Raw genomic sequence first — 18,920 nt, 5'->3', positions numbered from 1 at the left:
CTGCCTGCTTTGAACTTTCTCCCTCTTCCTTCTTGTCAGAGAAGGTAGTGGTTCTCTTTCCGTCTCCTTCCCGGCTGCTGCTTCTCCATGCTTAGCCCACCCAGGTCTGCTAGAGTTGTGTCTAAAGTCAGTGTAAACAGGCTCTGAGGGAGAGCTTGCATCGGGGGGGTGGTTCTTGTGAGTGTGGAACAGGCGTATCCTGGCAGTCACCATGGCTGCTCAGACACGTTCTAGGCATCCCCCCACCGCGCCCCCCATTCCTGGTCAAACTCTCTGCAAATGAGGTTGCTGGACAGCTCTGGGACCCAGAGAGAAAAGGCATGAAGACAGACAGACACAGATAGACCCTAATATCGATATCCACGCAGACACACACGCACACATATCTTAGTACAGACGAATCATATATCTATTAGTTTTCCTAGGAAATTCCAAGAGACCTAAAAATGGCATGTTTAGGATTTGATGTTCACCGTGAAAACTTTTTAAACATATACTGCCTTGCAAATAACAGAAGGGCAATAAATATTTAATCAGGTGACCAAGTGTCCCTATTTTATTTAGTGATTCACGACTCCTCCCAGAGGCAGTTCAGTATGTTGGGACGGGTGAGGTTCAGGCCTCAGATCCTCATCTCTAAGACCATCGGCTGGTCTCTGAGGTCCCGGCCGGCACTGATATTCCGGGATTATTACTAATTTTCATTAACTCCTTAACTGAACGATCACAACAAGAAAACAGGGATGTTTGGTTAGTACTCATACATACGCATACCAGACTAACAAAGTGATTAGTCTGAAGTAAAAGCGATTCTGCAAATGGGTCTGCCATCCCTGGGATGAAGAATGCAGAGCTCAGGGGCACTGGGCTGGCTCCGTCAGGGGAGTATCCGACTCTTGATCTTGGGGTTGTGAGTTCGAGCCCCACGTTGGGTATAGAGATTACATAAATAACTAAATTAATTAATTAAAAAAAAGAATGCAGAGCTCTGGGGTCCATATCAGGAGATATGGTGAGGTAATGGTGAGGACCTTAAGATGCATATACAGTGAGCTAGCGCAAACATCTCAGTGGTTCCAGTTTTGTGTAGTTTAACTACATACTTTCTAACCATTTTTTAAAAAAAGCATTCCTTGATTAAAGCAAACTGAACAAATGCCATGTAACCCAGAATTCATTACACAGGGCAGTGTATCTGTGACCCCGCCTGAATCCTGAACCAAACAGCAGCCTCACTCCAGGGGCAGAGGGTCCTATGGCTGGGAAGCCCACTCAACCACTTTCTTTCTCATGTGTGCCCTCTGAGAAACAATTCTAACCAAACCGAGGCAAATGGCTTTCAGTCGGTGCATCTCCACCATCACACCACACAACACAGACATGCTGCCTGCTCTGGCTTTGGGTAAGAGCATCAGAATGTCCCTGCCCGCCTCTGTCTCATTTCAAAACCTACCAAGTCGTGTCTTCCGCCAGACGGATTCAAGATCTTGCCACAGACAGCATGTGGACTGTGTTAGCCGGAAAAGACTAATGGAAAGTTGACTTATTTATTATCAAATCCTGATGCACCAAATGAGCTCTTTCCGATAAGCTCCAGCATCCCCGGAAGTGTGGCAGATGGCACCAAGGCCCACATGAGGCCCTTGCCGCCCGCACGCCATCTTCCGGATGGCGTAACCCGCAAACATCCGCTCCTCTCTGTTCTCTGTGGATTTGTTTCACAGACAAGCCCTGAAGTCCCTTCAACAGGGACAGAGGCAGCACTGTTACTCTGCGGGGGGTGGCAGGGGTGGGTAAATACATTCCCCCACCTGCGCGGACTCCTGCCTAGAGAAACACGGATGTGCTCTTCTCATGTAGAAGCTCTATCAACACAATGTCATTAATATTAGTTTTTACCTTCAAGAGTCTTCAAGAGTTCTGCATTGTGAGAAGCAGTCCATAGGTAACAACTGCATCCTGAAACCCTTTCTGATGCACACTTTGGTGACTGTACATGGTGAGGGAGGAAAAAGGCCCACTGGCCTTTCTACCTTTCCTCAAGATAACAGAAACAGGTAACTAAATTGTTTACGATTCAGTTTATGAAGTATGACTATTTGATGCTAAGATTAATTATATCTAAAAATCTTTTACAAAAGCCTGTATGTTGGTACTTGATTTAACTGATAAGGCTTAACAGTCTCAGTCATTCCTATTTCTCTCTAATGAACTCAGCAGGGGAAATCACAATGCTCCCTCCTCCCCCAGCACTTCCTGTGTCCCCAGTTGGTGCTGGAGGAGCTCTTGTGAGTTAACCCTGAATCATCCAAAGGCTCTTCCCGCTGTGATTCCTTAGCTTTGTGAGACGGGGGATGACAGTCATATGGAATCTTTTTTTTTTTTTTTTTAAAGATTTATTTAGTTGACACAGAGAGAGAGAGAGAGATATCAAGTAGGTAGAGCAGCAGGCAGAGAGAGAGGGGCGAAAGCAGGCTCCCCGCTGAGCAGAGAGCCTGATTTGGGGCTCGATCCAGGACCCTGAGATCATGACCTGAGCTGAAGGCAGAGGCTTTATAGCCCACTGAGCCACCCAGGTGCCCCCTCATATGGAATCTTAATGACAAGTAATCAAAGGAACGAAACACGTGGGCAAAATGAGCTTGAATGCTGAAAGGGGTACAGCTTTCATTTTTTAGTGACTTAAAAAAAAAAGTTTCCAGATAATAAAAACCTAAGCCGCCAAAGTATCAGAAGGCAAGGTCCTGACTCCCTAATACTTCACCTGCAAAGATAAAATTCAATCACTCAGGGCGTTCCTGGCAAATCTTGGCTTGAACACAGTTCTTTCTTTCATAACTATCGTCACCGTTGCTCAATGGGTCCTTGGGGGAAGTGGCTTCACCCTAATCCCCAAATCACGACACACCTTTGCTAGCAGTTCATGCATGGCTCACTTCTATGGAGTCAAATTTATTTTTTTTAAATAGTATAATAAGCATCTATGAAACTAAAACAAAAAACAAGCGCTAGGACCTTGACAACAACCTAGAGCTACCTTACTTCCCACCGAGGTGTGTTTCCCCCAACACCAAGGAACCAAGATCCCCCCAACTCCTTTTATAGGCTTTACTGCATACGTGCTTTATAAAGCAGATGATTTATCCGGTTGTTTTCGACTTTACAAGGAGTGTGTCATACTCTGTGTCATCTTTCAGGACCTAGTCTTTTCTTCAGGTTTTACGTTGCTTGGGGCCATCCAGCACTGCGTGCTGTGGCCGTGCATCTGTTCTCATGGCTAATATTTCCCTGTGAGAAGGCGGTGAGGTTCTTTACCCAATTTCCTGCTAAAGGGCATTTGGGCTATTTCTAACAGTTAAGGCATTCTTTTTTTTTTTTTTTTTTTAATGTTTTATTTATTTGACAGAGAGAGAGCACAAGCAGGGGAAGCAGCAGGCAGAAGGAGAGAGAGAAGTAGACACCCCACTGAGCAGAGAACCGGACGTGGGGCTCGGACTCCACGCCAGGACCCCGGGATCATGACCTGAGCTGAAGGCAGACGCTTAACCGACTAAGCCACCCAGGCGCCCCTAACCGTTAAGGCCTTCTTACCAAGCAGACACTGTGATAGACACCGGGCATACATTATTTCATTTAGGAAGAAGACTTTTCTCTTTCCTTTTAATTAGAGAAAATGGAAGCTCAAGGACATTAGGTCACTGGCCTGAGATCACAAAGTAAGAATGTGCTCTGCACATTACAGCAAATGGGAAAGCGTGAAGATCGTCTGCCTTTTATTACCTGTCTCCTTTATTATTAATAATCCCCTGTTACCACATATGGGATTGCTCTTCCACTTCTGGGGAAAAGAAACTCGTTACCTGTTTTCTACACTGCAGAATAAATGAGAGTTTCCTATCTTCTGTGTCAGTAAGAAGGAAAATACCACTCACCCCTCATGGCCTTCCAGGAAGATTCTGTAGTGGAATTCCAGTAACCCAAGGTTCTGACTCATAGTTTAACACACACACACACACACACACACACACACACACACAAGCACGCACACACAAAACAGAGGATTTTCTTCCTAATTTTAATGTAAACACATGAACCAGTTTAATCAACTTCTCTGAAAGCCTCAGCACAGGCCAGTCTGCAAATCATGCTGCTTCAGTGTATGTAAATTCTGGAAGTATTTACACCAAAGGAAGGAAGAAATTCTCCTTAGAACTCAGAGATAAGGGAGACATTTAAAAATAGCATAGGGTGCCTGGGTGGCTCGGTGGATTAAGCCTCTGCCTTCAGCTCCGGTCATGATCCCAGGGTGCTGGGATCGAGCCCCACATTGGGCACTCTGCTCAGCGGGGAGCCTGCTTCCCCCGCCCCTCTGCCTGCCTCTCTCTGCCTACTTGTGATCTCTCTCTCTGTCAAATAAATAAATAAATAATAAAAAATAAATCTTAAAAATAGCATATATCGGGGGGCACCTGGGTGGCTCAGTTGGTTGAGCATCTGCCTTCAGCTCAAGTCATGATCCCAGGGTCCTGGGATCGAGCCCGACATCAGGCTCCCCGCTCAGCAGGGAGTCTGCTTCTCCCTCTGCCTCTGCCTACCACTTCTCTTGTTCGTGCTCTCTCTCTCGGACATAAACAAATACAATATTTTTAAAAAAAGCATATATCGAATGGCTTAGATGAAAAGATGACTTGTTCTATTGTCAGATATCTGTTGTCTCTCAAAGGCAGATAAAATTAGGGTAGATAGGGGATCCTGGGTGGTTCAAGTGGGTTAAAGCCTCTGCCTACGGCTCAGGTCATGATCTCAGGGTCCTGGGATCGAGCCCCATATGGGGCTCTCTGCTCAGCGGGGAGCCTGCTTCCCCCCTTCTCTCTGCCTGCCTCTCTGCCTAATGTGATCTCTGTCTGTCAAATAAATAAATAAATAAATAAATAAAATCTTTTTTTAAAAATTAGGGTAGATAAACATGGACGTGGCCAGGTTGGGGTGGGGGTTGGTTGTCATTACGGCATAATGGGTCCCTAAGGGTGCAAAAATCAGTTTTACCATCCCACTGTCAGTGTAAATGGTAAGTGGATTTTAAAATGCTGCAGTTTTCTTTGAAAGTAAACAATTAAATCCCTGAGCTCATTCACCACTGGTAGAGTCCTAGCCACCTACAGCACCACCAGAGACACCGAGCCAGGGGAAAGTGACTACTTTGACCTCGGTTATTTTTGTCTCCATTTCCTGGGAAGAACCAGACGTAACACAACTTTTTCTGCTTATGACCTGGATTTATGGAACTACTATTGCATCGACGTAACACGTTTATTTTGGGGGCAGGCGTTGACCACCAGCTGCACTAGTGTATTGGCACCCTCAGAATTTGTTCTTATTTAGGTGCAACACCACAAAAGAGATTTTTAGCCTCGGGAAAACAGAGCCACTTTGAAGGTAAGGGGAGACAGCTTCAAAGCCACACAAAGGGCGTTTTATTGCCAAGACTGGTTCAGTTCCAGGATAGTCTAGAAAAATACTCATCTTCTCCTTAACTTTTTAACCGTGCAATGCATAACCCATGGAAAACATACAATGTTATTTGTACAGTCTTAAGTCATAACAATGAAAGGGACACCCGTGTAATCACCACTCAGGTTAAGAAACAGAACCCCTGGTTCCACTGTCTTCCACCCAGTGAGAAAGAACCACTCTTTTTAGTTTAACGCCTTTTCATTTCCTCGCATGTCTTTTTATCACACATTTATATTACCTACTGACTCGTTCTGCCTGTTTTCGAACTTTATGTAAGTGAAACTACACACAGGCAGGTGCTACTACTTCCTTCAGTGCACAATCTTACCTCCGTGACAGTCCACCATCTTCGTATGTACAGTCATAGGTTTTCCATTTTCACCGATATGTACAACTCCTGTCCTAAGAATACGCCTCAGTTTTTGGTCATCCATTATATTTGTAAAGGATGTTCGGTTTTGTTCAAGGATGTTCAAGAGCCTTAGGAGCTCATGGAAACAATCCTGCTATGGACTGGTCTACCATGCCCGTGCACGAGAATTTTCTAGGCTACACACCTGAGAGGGTAGTTGCTGGAGGACACGGTATGTCCAGAGGGGAGTTGCTGGAGGGCAAAGTACGTCCAGGCACGATTTTATTAGAAAATACAAGTTGTTTTCCAAAGTTATTGTACGGTTTATGCTTCCACTGGGGTGAAGGGTTCCTATTGTTCAACATCCTGGTCAACCATTTGCGCTGTCAGACTTCTACTAAATTTTTAGTAGAAGTGGTATAAAATGGTATTTCCGGAGACATGATTAGCTCTTCAAGTTTCCTCTGTAGTGAAATGGTTGTTCACATCTTCAGCCTCTTTTTCTATGAGCTCTCTGTTTTGTACTTACTGATTTATAGGGGAAGTTTACATATTCTGAAACCCAACTCTTGTTGCTTATATGCTAATATAATATATGCTAATATAATAAAACTAAATATATAGATATATTCCACCATTTCCTTTTACACTCCCACAGTAAATTTTGATAAATGGAAGTTCTTAACTTTAATGCAGTCATATTAATGAATCACTTTTAAGTTCTAAATCTTTTCTGACTTACTCAAAATTCTCCTACCCCATGGTCATAATGATATTCTGCTTTATTTTCTTCTAACGAATCTGAAATGTCAGTGCTGTCATTTACTGGGGGTCTGTTTTGGGACTCCCCTGTTGTTCCATTTGACCAAACCACACTGTTTCAATTCACTGAAGCTTTACAATACGTCCTGGTTACCTGGCAGGCAAAACTGAGCTCACTCTGAAGACATTAATAGCTTTAAAAACAACATAAGGAAAAATAGGAAGTAGAACTTACTTTGCTCTGGGTTGATGAACTAATCCTGGAATCTCTTTATTAGTTTTAAGTCTTACGTTTGAACTGGCACTTTTTTCCTGAAAAACATAAACACATATGTAAAAGACAAAGTGAGAATCAGCAATTAAGCAGCGGTATAAACTATCATCACAGAATGCTAGAGCTGTCTGAGACATTCCACAGCCGGTCACTTCCCAAGGACAAAATCCCTGCAAAGAGGTCACACTGTATGGTGAAACTGCCCAGCATTTTAACAGGGAACACTGACAGGAAAAAAGGGGTTAGCTTTACAACAGCTATAACTATTTTTAGAAAATTATGTGCAACTAATATTTGATGTTTAGGTATTTCTAGGAAAAAATAGTAAGAGAATCAAGGAACATAAGATTCTAGTCTCAAAGAGCAGCAGTACTGTAATTATAGACATTGTTTATGTGCTCAGGTTAACAGACTTTAGTGCATTTTTTAAAAAAGATTTTATTTATTTATTTGACAGACAGATCACAAGTAGGCAGAGAGGCAGGCAGAGAATGAAAGGGAAGCAGGCTCCCTTCTGAGCAGAAAACCCGATGCGGGGCTTGATCCTAGGACACTGAGATCATGACCTGAGCGGAAGGCAGAGGCTTTAACCCACTGAGTCACCCAGGCGCCCCCTTTAGTGCATTTTGTTTTTTTAAGTCAACTGTGTTTAGGGAGACGTGACAGTTTGCACGAGGCCCTGACAGTGACAGAGACAGGAACATGATTAACATTAATTAATTGATTCCACCCATAACAAATACTGAGACTGAATTCAACTGAATTCATAACATCCAATACTAACTTATACTCAGGAAGCATTTCTTTGGCTTTTAATCTGATCTGATTCCTTATTCCCAGTTTACCAGCCTCACGGGAAAGAAACACTTTCAAATCTTAAAATGCAAGTATATTGGGACGCTTGGGTGGCTCAGTCAGTTGTGTCTGCCTTTGGCTCAGAACATGATCTCAGGGTCCTTGGATCGAGCCCCGCATCGGGCTCTCTTCTCAGTGGGGGGTCTGATTCTCCCTCTGCCCCCCCACCTCTGCTGCTTGGCTCTCTCAAATAAATAAATAAAATCTTTAAAAATACTGCAAGCATATCAGTGGGTATACTCTCTCAATAACAGTGCTTCTCTATATTTATACAATATTATCTTTAAAAAATATTCAGGATGCTTTATAATTTGCTCTGAAAACAACCCCTGAAATGAAAGGACAGACTATTCTAAACCTATTTATAACAGGTGACTGTATCCACTCAAGGAGCCTGACATGTAGCAATAATTAAAGACCCAGGCAAGGCAACGAATCAAGATTCCTGTGGGCCAACCCACTGCTCTCACACATGCAGAGTGATGGCACCTAAAACAGATGGTCCCCGAAAGACCTTTTTCAAGAGTTCCTATTTCTCTCAGGACAGCAGAAGCCATTTAAATCAGTGAACCTCTGATGATTTACATTCCCTTAGGTGAGCTTATCTGTATAACGTCAGGACTCCAAAATACAGGGTAATTTTTTGTTTGTGATCTTCCAGGAAAAGAAACAATCGTTACGGTTCTTCTGTGGTCTATCCTACCTTCTTTGCCTCACGCTAAACTGAAGAGTATTTTCATAAACTTTTAAAAGGCATAAAATGTGCATGGTTCCTTCTGCTGACACAGCCGGGGAACAACAGATGAACTACCTCGGCTTTCACAAAGCAGCTCCAGGAGGGCAAGACCCAGTCCCCTCTAGGGCCTGACAGTCATGGGAGTTACCTATCGTATACTGGTGGCACAAATGAACAAGGTCAACAGATGATGAGCTTCTTTTCATGAGAGATAAAAATAGCTTCAACTTAGTCTCCCTGAAGGACTGCGGAGGGAGGTTCCCAGTTAGTCATTTTTTTCTCCCCCTGAAACTTCCTGTCTGCTTGGATTCATCACCGAAAATGGACCCAGGACAGAGCCTTATACTTTTCCTTTATTCACAAAAATTCCCAAACGCTGAGCCTAAATGATACATTGTAATTTTGTAATTGATTGATTGACACTGTAATCGTAAACATTGCTGAGATAGGAATGAGGCCTCTAATTTTACGACTGTAAACGATACACAATTGTATTCTGTTTACAGTCAATGTATTAAACGGTAATCTTCACAATTACATTGCCTCACCGCATCTTCCTTAAAAACACTTGTGCGTGGTTGCTAGGAAGAGAAGGAAACCCCAAACAACGGGGCTCAGTGGTTGGGGGGGGGTACTCGGGCCCAGGACAAGCCATCCCTCCGCGCATGCGCACAGGCGTGCACTGCCAGGGCTCGGGAAGACCAAAGATGCGGTAGAGGCACGGGGAGGGAATGTCAGCTTCAGATTTCCCAGCTACAAAAAAAGAAATAAGGAAGTATATATAATTACAGAGATATTTCTATTGATTATGTATGTAGGATGTACTTGTTTTTACAAATTACCACTCGCCAAGATCACAATAACAGTTCAGTGATCACTTACTATATAAGTCAGGCCCTATTCTAAGTGATTTCCATATATGAACTCATTTTAATGTTCACAAATATTTGCATACATTAGCTCATTCTTTTGTCCACAATGTCTTTCTGAGATAGGTATCATTTTTATTCCCATTGTATAGAGGAGAAGGCTGAGGCTTTTACCTGCGACCACACAGGTGGTAAGTGATAGTGGCAGGATTTGGCCCGGAGCATAATGGCCCCAGAAGCCATGATATAGCCATGAGGCCAGCAGTTCTCAAACACTATAGGATCAAGACCTCTTTACCATATTCTCTGAATTTTGACACATTTCTTTGTACAATATGAAAAAAAAATCCCATTTGTTAAAATCACCATCAGTCTCATTAGGAAAATCTTGCCAGAAGCTGTCAAGCTCATGGTGGTACAAAATTTTCCAAAATTCTAATTTTGGTTTAATGTTTGAATTCTATGACTAGCAACACATCGTGCCATTTTTTTTTTCTTTGAAGTGATAGTTTCTCGTCATTTATTCTTAAGACAATGTTTGCCAAATACCCAAGTCTGAATATCCATAATTTGTCTGTAAGGAATTTTTTTCTAAAGTAGAGATGGTGTTCCATAAAAATAACCACTCCTTAAGCCTGCAACTCAGTCAACTGCACAGTTGAAATGACCATCTCACCTGGGTGTGTAGAAGAAATGCCATTTTATCACATAGACTATTAAAAGGCTCTGTACCCAAGGCACAGGACTTAATAAAATTAAATAAAATTGACTGCTTCATCAAGGACATTCTTAAGTGAAAATGGAATGTATGCTTCCACTGTAAGTGCAGGGGGGAGAGGGCAGGGGGAAGAGGTGAATACAACGACTATAAAGTTTGGTGTCATTGCCCTGATTTGTGCTGGGACACCAGCAGTTTCATCCCCCCCGTTGTTTTTGCACCATCAGTGCAAATGTCAACATGGCGAAAAAGGCAAATTGCTTCTTAGTACGGTCACGAAAATGAGCTTGAGGACATCCTAAGACTGTTTGTTGTAGGGACCCCAGGTTTGCAGCCATAGCTTGACTAGTGTTTCTTGATTTCCTTTGCAGAGAAAAGAACTATTAATTATTTAATTTGCTATATGCTTTATTTAAAAAAATAAAAAATATATAAATAAATAAAAATAATAAAAAACCACTTTATTGAGGTAAAATTTACATTCCATAAAATTCCATTATAAGTGTATGATGAAGTGATTTTAGTAAATTTATACAACTGTTTTTGAACAGTTCTATTATCCTAAAAAGTTTCCTTAATCCATTTACAGGTCTTCTCTCCTCTCTGTAAGCCCCAGGCAACCACAAATCTGCTTTCTGTTTCTACAAATTTGCCTTTTATAGATTCATAGAAAATGTAATCTTAGAACACAGAGCCTTTGGGGCCTGGTACTTTTCACTTAGCATAATATTTCTAAGGTTCATTGATATTGTAGCATCTTTCAGTATTTCACCTATTTTAGTTACTAAATAATATTCTAATGTATGGGTATACTGTATTTTGTTCATACATTCACTACTTGGTGGATGTTTGGGTTGTTTCAAGTTAGGATATTATAATAATGGTGCCAGGAACACTCAGATATATGTAAGTCTTTGTGTGAACACATATTGTCATTTCTCTTGGGCAGGTTCCTAGAAGTGGAATTGCTAGATTATACGCTAAGTGTATATTTAACAATTTAAGATATCACCAACCTGTTTTCCAAAGTGGCTGCACCATTCTACATTCTCACTTGGGATGCGAGATGGTTCTCCACAACCCCGCCAACACTTGATAGTGTCTTTTCGATTATTGCCATTTGAGGGTGCCTCATGTAGACTTTATTTATTCTTAAAAATATGATTTATGGGGGCGCCTGAGTGGCTCAGTGGGTTAAAGCCTCTGCCTTCGGCTCGGGTCATGATCCCAGGGTCCTGGGATCGAGGGATCGAGCCCCATGTCAGGCTCTCTGCTTGGCGGGGAGCCTGCATCCTCCTCTCTCTCTCTCTCTGCTTGCCTCTCTGCCTACTTGGGATTTCTCTCTATCTGTCGAATAAATAAAATCTTTAAAAAATATATATATGATTTATGTGGGTTTGTTCTTTGTGTCCCTCAGAACACCCAACACCTTGCTACGTGGGAACATTTACATGCTTACCAGTTAGCTCTACTTGCCTCAAGAAGTCAGTTTTTTATTTCCTTATAAACATCACTTAACTTCTTGTCTGGTTTGTTTGTTGGGGAAGGGGAGATTTACAGAGATCTGCTTTAAAAAAAAAAAAAAAGGGCAAAGAAACAAGCAAACACACAAAGAAAACCAGAAGGACTGACAAGACAGGTCTAATGGGAGCCTTGTCCCAATAACAGCCTTGTCTGTTGGGAGAAGACCCAACAGAGAGCCAAGAGTCATGCCATGTCTGGGGTGCTCCAGAAATAGGAACAGAGAATCTGGTTGATGATGGAAGCGGTAACTAAGATATCATTTTCCTTGGCAGAAAAACCGATGTTATTGGTATTTGACACTTAGAAACTACTACCTAAAATAAACTGGAACCAAGTGGGACTAAGACAAAGCCATTGGACAAGCCCCCAGGAAGCAGTTTGCAGAGCAGTGTTTTTCATGATCCATTCATTTTGGTATCAGAGTCCTCTGGGATGTTTGTTAAAATACAGATTCCCAGGCCCTGACCAAGATTGTGTCTCTGGCATCAAGGCCTAGGAATCTGAATTTCATTTTATTTTAAGTAGGTTCCATACTCAGTGTGGAGCCCAACACAGGGCTTGAATGCATGACCCGAGATCCAGAACTGAGCTGAAATCAAGAGTCAGATGCTTAACCGACTGAGCTCCCCAGGTGTCCCAAGGAATCTGCATATAAAGTAAGAGTCCTAGAGCAGCACCCCCTTTAACCTGGTTTATAACTTAGTTTTATCAGTTGAAAAAAAAGCATCTACTTCTCAAAAATATTTGGAAACTAAAGCCAGGTAGTGACAGGTTTATTTAAACAGCAAAAATCAAATAACTCCTTTGCTTGGAGTAATTCTCCCTCTTGATGAACAGAACACACTTGTCAGTGTCTAGAGTTGACTTACCATTCTCTTAGTTTCTCTGAGGATGGAGAAAATCAAACCAGCCATTATTTATGCTGCCGCTCCCCAGTCCCTGGGTGGCATCTCCCACAGGGAAAGTTAGGACCCCTAAGAGAAACTGGCAGCTTCTTGAAGAAATCCCCCCAAACCTCCCCTCTTTAATTCTTTTTTTTTTTTTTAAGTGTGGAGCCCTAACTCACAACGCAAGATCAAAAGCGGCATGTGTCACCCACTGAGCTGGCCAGGCGCCCCACCACTCCTGAATTTGAAGGGAGCCGCATTGTGCCTTCAGGAAGACGACAGAAAGCCCCTCCCTGTTGGCGAGGGATGGAACTTCTTCTCTCCCATCACTCCTTTGCCTGTGTCGTTCTACTGGGTCTGAGCAGATCTAGATAGCTGTAGCCCCGTGAGGCCCCCTGAGCTCTTTCTGGGCTGGAAACGTGGGGAGGAATCTCAGTCTCTTTTTCAGGGCCCAACAGGAGGAAGTTCAGTCTTATAAAGAAATCCCAGGGGCCGGATGGATGCAGGAAGCCGGAGGCCTAGAGAAAAGTAGTGGGGGTTGGCGGACTAGCCTCTGGGACTGCCAGTGAGGGAGCAGCGCAGAGAAAAGACACAAAAGCACTAAATATGAATTTGCAAAGGGTTCCCCCTACACCCCAACTCGGTGCGTGAGTGCGTGTGTGTGTGTGTGTGTGTGTGTGTGTAATCTTAACCAATGCATTTCAGAAAGTACATGAAAACTAGAAAGGTAAATAATTTAACTACAATTAGGAAATGGGGGTACACACATCTTTAAAATAGGAAGACATTGGCTATAAAATACACGAGCAGTCATTCCAACTTTGAGGGAGTAACCCATAGGATGCACTCTCTAAGAAAACAACCTCGAGGGGCGCCTGGGTGGCTCAGCTGGTTAAGCACCTGCTTTTGGCTCAGGTTGTGATCTCGGGGTCCAGGGATGAAGCCCCGCATCGGGCTCTCTGCTCAGCAGGGAGTCTGCTTCTCCCCTCCCTCTGCTGCTCTCCCTGCTCAGTCTCTCTCTCAAATAAATTAATAAAATTAAAAAAAAAAACAACCCTCCACAACCTCATTTGATGCTTTATATGGCATTTCTCATGTGGCATTAGTGGGATAAGATACCACTTTCTTCAAATATAAAGGAATTTTAAGCTTCTGTCTTCGGAAGGATGGTGACATATTTATTCACTCTACCAGAATTCCTGGTTATTAACAAACAGCAAGGCCCAAGCTACCGGATGCAACTGTTGACTTGGATCAACCTATATCTTCATAATTTCATGAACTCAGTACTTCCATTTATAAATTACCTATCCAGGGAAATTATCAGAATGATTAGTATTTTGTTAGAATTTAGTAGTAATGAACTTGGCATGGAAAGTATCAGCTTTATGGCAATTCTTTTTCTATAAATTAAAATATAGCCTCGTACCTCATTTTATATCAAGCAAATGTTAAGGTGGTGGGCAAATCAGTTCTAATGATCTAATATATTTTGTGCAGTTGTCCTTTGAGGTAAATTGTAAACATTTAAAATAATCTTTAAAAAGTAAACAGAGTTGCAAGAAAGTGCTTGGAACAGATTTAGTTGTGTCCCAACAAATCTAAAACAGTCATTAAGTCACCATGCCAGCATGTCAGTAATTAAAAGTAACAAGCTCTCTGTAATGTTGTCAAATTACATGGAGAATTTTAAGTCGAGGATGTTTTCCACAAGATGATGTATCTCTGAGTTTTTCCAAGAAGTATTATATACACACCCAGACAATGAACTAATTTCGAAGAACCATATTCAGATTTTGCCCGAGACGCTTTGTCACTTTGAACAGGGGACATCATACTATAGTAAAAAAAAAAAAAAATCCCAATTATCGGTGGCTCAATAAAATACAAGTTTATGTCTCGCACATGCTGTATGTCTTGCACAAGCTAAGTGGGGCTCTGCTCATCCTAACCCCTCACGGACTCAGGCTAATGGAGGCCCCGTGTTGGTACATGCTGTCACAATCATCACAGCAGAGGAGGTGACGGTACAGCAGAGCAACAGTTAAGTGCTAGTGTTTATGGGCCAAAGCAAATCAGAGAACTACACATAAATTCAAGAGAATGGAGAACGTATAATCCTAGTATGTACTTAGAAAGAACAACATTGGAATATTTACGAATAGCCCTAATGACCATCACCATGCTCATTCTTTTAAAAAAAGTATGTTTTCTTGATCACAGAACTACTTAACTTTAATCCCAGAAATCTTTTTTTCTGAATAATCTGATGTACAACTGTGTCAAGTACCTTACTCGAACTAAAATATGTGTGATTTGCACAAATATGGAAGAATCTAAAACACTGAAAGTTTAGATTGGGCTAAAATTTGAGTTTAATCTTCAAGACAAAGCTGAAACCACGTGGTTAGCTGACTGTAGGGGAAAAGCGTTAGTCAATCAGGCTAAGTGCCAGGTGGACCCATGAAGAGGGAAACAGAGACAAAATCTGTGGTTTATACCCCAGAAAACTGCACCTATGTCCACACCTACACCCACTCTCGCACACTTCTTGAATTTTCCATTTCTCACTTCTCTCCAATCACCGAATAAAACAAAGCACACAGACGTGCCAATCGTATTCATTACCATCCATAATAACAAGATCAAAGATTTTAGGAATTCAAGTATCAATAGATGGTGTTCCCTAAAAGACCACATTTAAGAGCTCTTGAGCACAAAATAAACATGCTTTGTCACAGATTTTTCTGGTGGGTAAAAATATAGTCAGAAAAATCAAAGTATATTTGATCAAAGCTAATAAAATATGAGAATGAAGAAAGGTATCACTCATTATGTCTTTAATATTTTAGCAAATAAAAAGTCACCATTTAGACAGAGTTGCTAAACATTCCCTGTGATGAACAGAAATTTCAACGAGTTTATCTAAGTTGAAGAAACTGTCTGCGTCAAAGCTGAAAACAAAAAAGTTAAATAATCAGTTTTTCTTACAGGAACAACTGTTTTTCTCACACTCATTGTGCTGTAGAAGCCAGCCAAAAAATCAGGCTCCAGCCTTCCGGAACTCACTGGACACACCCACAACCCTTTTTAATTTCCAAATTCGCCAGTGCCCAGGAAATCTGCACCCTGAGTTTCCTCTGCTCCTGTAGCAAGACAACACACACGTGGGGCTTAAAACCACACACATTTATTTTCTTATATACTTCCGGAGGCCAGAAGTCTGAAAACAATTGCAGGGCTGCCTCTGCAGCCTCTGGAGGTCTAGGACAGACTCCGTTTCCTTGCCCTTCTCGGCTTCTACACGGCACCTATGCTCGCGGGCTCATGGTCCATCTTCAAAGCAGTACTGTAGCATCTTGACTCCTCTCTGACCTCTGGTCTGTCCTTACGTTGTTTTTTTCTAACTCTGATTCTCCTACCTCCCTCCTGAAAGAATCCTTGGGATTATATTGGGCCTGCGCAAATCAAGAAAATCTTTCCATGTCGAGATCCTTGATTTAATCACACCTGTAAAATCTCTTTTCCCAGGTAAGATGCCATATTTATAGGTTCCATGGTTTAGGATGTGGACATGTCTGGGGGCAGGTTTTTTCTGGCCTACCACCGTGTCTGCCTGGCTTCATACCGAAGATTCAGAACTCTCCCCCACACAAAACAGGTTCACCTCAAGGTACCCCCAAATCAGCCCACTAGAGCATCAACCCAAGTCTCAAGCATTAGCCAAGTCGTATTGGCTCAGAAGTCCCTAAACTTCATTACCTAAATAAATTAGATATGAATGAGGTTCTGGATCTAATCCATCCTAGGGCAGAACTGGTCTCCATCTGTGAACATGTGGAACTAGAAATCAAGGGACCTGCTCACAAAATACACTGGTGGGGCAGGCGTAAGAGGACAGTGGAGGCCTTCCTACTCAACCAACGAGAAATGGAAGGAAAAAAAAAAAGAGTTACTTGTTCCAAGCAATTGCAAAATCCAACTGGGCAAACTCCATGAGCTTTCAAGGCCTGTGAATAATCCTCTGTGGGTTAAGACTCCGGTCTCTGGACCTGTGGCTCCAGACTTGTGTTCATTCTTCCTTTTTCTTAAAGGGCAGCAACATGTGTTTGCAGCTCACCTTTTTAATCAGCTTGTTTCCTGCCTGCACAAGTTTGGGGGCCTGACACCCATTTCTTCCATTTCACCCTCTCGCTGTCCCTCCCGGTTCACACTGGCAGTCTTTCTGCTGGTGTCACCTCCTCAAGAACGCCACGGGCCCCCGTGGATGTCATGGGGCTTCATTCGTTACCCAGGAGGCCCTTCCATAGAGATTTCCTAGATGCTCCCAGCTCTATTTCTGGCTTCTGCTGGGATGGTTGAGGGAATACACGCCTCATCTTACTCAGAGAGTCATCCGTGCGACTGAACAGTCTGACCTTTTAATTTTTTCCAGGGATTAGCATAAGATTGTTCAGCCACACCCTTGGCCTTCTTTCCAGAGCACATGTTCCTGAGAGCGAATCTCCAGTTTTAGCATCTTTTGCAATCTGGACAGGCTAAGAATTTCCCAAATCAACAAGTCCTGGCTCCTTTTGATGAACAATTCTTCCTTCAATTTATCTCTTTGCTCCCTCATTTTACTATCAGCAGCAAGAAGAAACTATGTGGTGACTCCAACACTCTGCTAAGAAATCTTCTCAGCTAAATATTCAAGTTCATTGTTTACAAGTTCTGCTTTCCACATCCTTGTAGGACATGATCCACTTTTTGTTTGGCTATGACAAGTGTCACCTTTCCTCCAGGTTCTAACTAGAAACTCGCCAGTGGTGACTTTCACGTCCGTATTTCTACCAACAGTGTGTTTGTGAAGTCTGACGTTCTCTTAGAGGTATGGGTTTTCTTCATTATGGTCTTTACTTTTTTTCCGAGACCTCACCAGCAGACTCTCCGATATCCATATTTCTACTAACTGTTCAAGGCAAGCTAGGCTTTTTCTACCGTGCTTCTTGGAATTCTTCTAGTCTCTGTCCACTTACTTCCCAGTTCCAAAGCCCCTCCACATTTACAGGTGTTCGTTAGAACACTATTATATATCAAGGTACCAAATCTATATTGGCTGCCTACTGCCACTTAACAAATTACCACAGATTTATAGATTTTTAGAAAGTTTCCTTGACTTTTCCAGCTTCTAGAAATTAACTACCCTTGGTGAAGTCTCCTTTTTTCCATTTTTCAAAGTCAGAGCTTAGCATCTCTCTTCTTTGAGCTCTGCTTCCATCCTTATATCTTTTATTTCCGATCTGTTCCTCCAACATTCCTCTTAGAAGGATCCTTGTGATGCTACTGGCCCCCCCCTGGATAACTGCTCTATGTCAGGACCCTTAATGTAATCACATCTGCAAAGTCCCATGTAAGGTACCATATTGACAAGTTCCAGGAATTAGGATGTAGACATCTTGGGGGAGGGGTCATTCTTGCCTCTACCTTTTCTTAGTGAAGAACTCGGCATCTCATACCTGCAAAATCAGTCTTATTAGCACACACCAGTCCCATGGCCCACAATGAAAAGGTACATAGGGAAAGAAACATGAATTGACAAGTACTTGCGGAAAACCATAATAGAGAAACCTAATGGTCCATTCTTCACTAAATCAATGTTTAATGGTTCTTGTGCACCAGACTGTGCTGGAGAATTGGCGATATCATTCTCATCCACTAAAAAACCAGAGAGTGTGAACTGATGTTTGGAAACGGTAGACGTATGTGTGGTAGAAGCGCTTGAGTTGACACTCAACTCAGAGGAGGAGGTCAGGGAAGCTTCCTGGAGAGCGAACCAGGCAGGGATGGGTCTGGAAGGAGGAAGAATGTACAGCCTGACAGGGATAGGAGAGAACCTGACAAGTACTTGGAACCATATAGAGCCTGGGAGAGCCTGAGGGGCTGACATGGGGTGGGCAGGGGTGGAGCTCATGCTTGGACACTGGGTTTTCTTCGGAAACAAGGAGGAACTACTGAAGAAGTTTATGAACCTTCTGGCAAAATGTTTCAGAGATGGAAGCAGAGAGCCCATGGGGAAGCCGTGCCAATAAATCAGCAGAAAGTCTATGAAAGCAACCTAAGACCAGAGGGGCAGGGCATAGTGGATAACAAGGCGTTAGGCTCTGGAGTCATACGACCTCTCCGCTTTCTACTTGTGTGACCTTAAGTAGATTACGTAACCTGTGCGCTTCCGTTTCCTTAGCTGTGAAATGGGGACGTTAGTCATACGTCCTTCACTGGGCTACCTGTGGGGCAGGAAGAGCATCACAAACGATAGCTTGTGTTGAGAAGATGGTTACCCTGGAAATCAGGAGGAGGAAATGGATTTGAGAGTTGCCACAAAAATTCCCGAGTGCCCACGGCGTGCTGAGCACTGCTTTCTTTCGCGGGAGACAGGAAACAGGCAAA

The 18,920-nt window shown here is 42.7% G+C and overlaps 1 protein-coding gene across 1 annotated transcript in view; it reads right to left on the bottom strand.

The window, feature by feature from the left end:
• The window catches only part of C14H1orf21 (chromosome 14 C1orf21 homolog), a 221,419-nt gene that overhangs the window by 22,483 nt on the left and 180,016 nt on the right, over positions 1-18,920 (bottom strand). Inside the window, exon 4 of the mRNA XM_059146700.1 lies at positions 6,864-6,940. Within this exon, the coding sequence (XP_059002683.1) occupies positions 6,864-6,940 (77 nt within the window). The remainder of the gene's footprint in view (positions 1-6,863; positions 6,941-18,920) is intronic.

Source organism: Mustela lutreola, chromosome 14, assembly GCF_030435805.1.
Source record: "Mustela lutreola isolate mMusLut2 chromosome 14, mMusLut2.pri, whole genome shotgun sequence".
In the NCBI taxonomy this organism is placed as follows: Eukaryota; Metazoa; Chordata; class Mammalia; order Carnivora; family Mustelidae; genus Mustela; species Mustela lutreola.
The sequence above is the reverse complement of the archived record's forward strand: the minus strand, read 5'-3'. Positions and strand labels throughout refer to the sequence as shown.